Source organism: Tripterygium wilfordii, chromosome 19 (assembly GCF_013401445.1).
Source record: "Tripterygium wilfordii isolate XIE 37 chromosome 19, ASM1340144v1, whole genome shotgun sequence".
Lineage (NCBI taxonomy): Eukaryota > Viridiplantae > Streptophyta > Magnoliopsida > Celastrales > Celastraceae > Tripterygium > Tripterygium wilfordii.
Window position 1 is genome coordinate 11075871 of NC_052250.1, and position 3793 is coordinate 11079663.

General features: G+C 32.1%; 1 protein-coding gene across 1 annotated transcript; it reads left to right on the plus strand.

Moving 5' to 3' along the window:
• Positions 1-236: 236 nt before the first annotated feature.
• On the plus strand, positions 237-2454 carry LOC119985564 (transcription factor MYB10-like). The gene is made up of 3 exons (XM_038829853.1): positions 237-375; positions 1374-1503; positions 1617-2454. The coding sequence occupies exons 1-3, from the start codon at positions 237-239 to the stop codon at positions 2452-2454; spliced, it is 1107 nt and encodes a 368-aa protein (XP_038685781.1).
• Positions 2455-3793: the final 1339 nt, after the last annotated feature.

The following is a 3793-nucleotide window of genomic DNA, read 5'->3' on the forward strand; positions in this document are numbered from 1 at the left end:
AATAATTACATTAAATCTTGCTGGATATATATTCTTCTATTTATAGCTGTTATTTTAATTAATGTCGCGCACACACACATATATATACAACCTGTGTCTATCTATCTCTCTCTCAATCACTCAAACAAGATACAGACTCTCTCAGTCTCTATCTCTTCCCCACTATATATATATATGCTTATATATAGAGAGAATTAGTGATTGTGTTTTTGTGTTAATTAGAGAGAGAAAGAGAGATGGGAACAGGAAGAAAGCCCTGTTGTGTTCAATCAGAAGTGAAGAGAGGTGCATGGAGTCCTGGTGAGGACCTTAGGCTTATTGCTTATGTTCAGAGAAATGGACACTCAAATTGGAGGACACTACCCAAGAACGCAGGTATTTGATTCTCTCTCTACTTCCATCTCTCTCTATACTGAATTTGCTTATTTGTTTCATCAGCAAATCATTTTCACTGGTTGATGCAAAGTTCAATTCTAAAATCTCTTATATATTTTTCACTGGTTGATGCACGGTTCGGTTCTGATAATTCTGATTTGATCATATGTGTAAATTGCCTTGTCAATTTTTGTTCCCAATCAATGGTGTTTACTGATGATTGGATTAATGAATGTTTATAGTTTTTTTTATTTTTTAATTTGTGAAAAATGTGTGTTTCTACTTTCTACTGTTATATTGAGTGTTGAAAATTAGATTGAATTGTTTTCACATATTTTTTTTTATTTCTTTCTATGTCAACCTTTGTACCGTTTATAGTTTAGTTTCTTAAAAATTCTTGATTAAATGAAGAAACTTTTTTCAATGAACCTAGACATTTTTTTCTTCTTTTGGCATACATGATGAAATTTTTGCATAATTTATATATAAATGGAGGAAATATTTAATTATATAAATATATAATTGTTTGTCATGCGTTGTTAAATCCATATTTTCTTAGTTGTACTTTTCTTAAATACAATTGCGGGAAAAAAATTCCTTAATTTTTTTTAAGAAATTATACATATATTGCTTCTTTCTTTAAAAAACCAAGCAAAAGAAATTTTTCTATAGTTAATTGAAAAATCATATTACATCATCACATAATTTTCCTGCAATAATAAGATATTATTTTTGTTAAGGATAATGTATTTTAACTTCTTACGCATATAAAGTACAACAAAACACAAATTAAGAACGCCCCACCTCAATTTTGCAAACTTGTTCTATTGTTTTTGGTCTACAAGGTAGGTTGTCTCATAAGTGATGACAGATTTCTCTATAGCTAAAGTAAGGCAATTCAATTAATTAGGAATTAATGGTAATCCTATTTTCATGATTTGAACCTGTGATACTAAATATTAAAATGTTCTAAATATTAAAGAAAATTTTTTTTGTAGGTCTGCAACGATGCGGGAAAAGTTGTCGTTTGAGATGGATTAACTATCTGAGGCCAGATGTGAAGCGGGGAAACTTCACGAAAGAGGAGGAGGACAAAATTATCAAACTGCATGAAGCTCTGGGGAACAAGTAAGAACCCTATTAAAATCTATATAAGTTGACTTGTTATATGTTTTAATTTAAACCGTACTAACGTATAGACCAAAATCCCTTATTCTTACTAACTTTTTAAAAATTTCCAGATGGTCGAAAATTGCATCTCATTTACCTGGAAGAACTGACAATGAGATCAAGAATGTATGGAACACTCATTTGAAGAAAAGATTATCCAAGGATGATACCAATTCCGCCACAAATGGACCAAACTTGACCTCCTCAGCCTCGTCCTCTTCGACCACCACGATCGAGTACTCTAGTGGTGGGAATATCGAGATGGGAAATATCGAGATCCAAGAGGCGCAAAATCCCCAATTCTTGAACCAATTTGTGAGCTCCTCCAACATGGGCATGAGAGAGATATCAAAGTTAAGTTCAACTTTCTCTTCCAACAATTCAAATATCCTCACTCATCATGAACTACTTGATTTGCCAAACCCTGGATTTGATGAAGCTATGGATATTGCATTTGATTTCAACTTCTTGGGAGATTATCATGAGGATGATGAAATGTCCAATGCTATTACTACTACTACTAAACAAGACAATGTGCCATCATTAGACCCTAATAGGGATATTTGGAAGATAATTGAAGAAATGGAACCAAGTGAGCTCCAACACCATATTGATGAGGCAGCAGAAGAGAATGAAAGGGAGATGAAGTGGATTACTTACTTGGAGAATCATTTGGATCTTGATGATGATGTTGGTGATGAAACTAGTACAAAGAATTTGTTGTCAAATGATGCAAGTTTTGATGATCAATTATTACAGCCAGACCAGAGCTTTCATCAGTATGAACAGTTGGTATTGAATCCTCAAGTGGATCAAGGCTTTGGTCGTCTTCATGCTTGTCCTTCATCATCAACCACCACAAACAACAACAACAAGAAGAACAGCAGCAGCAGCAACTATATTTTCTGATTATTATTACCAGAAAGTATAGGGATTGATCAATCATGCCCATATGTATGTATTGGACCAACTTTTTTTTTTGTTAGCATGTAAATATCATAATAAAACTTTATAGGAATTTCTTTCATGGATGATGATGGATTGTTAATTTATCTTCTTAAATCTTATTTTTCTACTTTTAGTTGAATATTTTAATGGCAGGTTGACTCTCCAAAACAGAGAAATTATGTCCGAGTTATCAACTTGGCACAATTTTGAACTTCAGGTTATCAAATTGACACATTTTGACTGTCAATGTGCAAAGTGAAAAAATCCCTATCTTTCGACGATGAAATGTGATATTAATCCCGCAATTGCATATGATTGTTCTAGTCTATTATACCACTATTAATAAGACTACTTTGATATCAATTGATCCTATGAATGCTTACCAGTATTCAAAGTTAGTGAAGTTGGTAGAAGAGCTCTTGAAGTATAGTGATGGCCTGCTCTTCATCAACACCTGCACAAAGTGTTGCCTAAAAGGTTAATAATATAGGTACATGGTTTATATTACAAAGAAAATCATTAATGCTTAACAAGCTTATTGGGAGGGCCATATGCCAATTTTACTAGTCACGATCAAGCTCGACCTTTGAGTACAAAATGGTGTTGGGTCCTGAGTACCAATTTTTCTTCCACAATACCTGCAACAACATATTAAATAATACATCAAAATCTGCTAAAATGAATCCAAATTCGTCCAGAAGTTCAGATATAGAAAAAAAATGAACCAAAAAATTCAAAGAAAACAAAAAATAATCATATTATTTATTTTGAAAACAGTAAAATTTCATAACTGAAAAGTTTAATTTCACTCATTATAAATTAGTGAGATTTTCAATCATAAAAGTGAAATTTCTTTAAGCTTCAATCATGATATATAAATCATATTTTGCATATAAAATGTTCATATGAACTTTCATAACAAACGGAATACATATGATCACTTAAACAAATAATATTAGATGATCACCAGAACCTAACAATTCAGAATTCTAGGGCACGAAGCCCAACAATGTTGATTATCATCTCCTCTACTTGGGCCGGTAACCTTAAGAGTGTATTTGGATTGAGGGATTTGAAGGGAAGGGAAGAGAAGAGAAGGAAAATGAAGTTTCCTTCCAATTCCTTTGTTTGGATATTTAAAAAAAAATTAAGGGGAGAGATTTGGAAGGAATTGGAGGAAATATTTCATTAAATTTTTGTCAAAATTCTTCCTCCTCAAAATAGAGTCATTTGGAGGGAAATGATGACTTGTTAAGTTATTTATATGTTAAAAATCTATTTTACCCGTATACATAACACT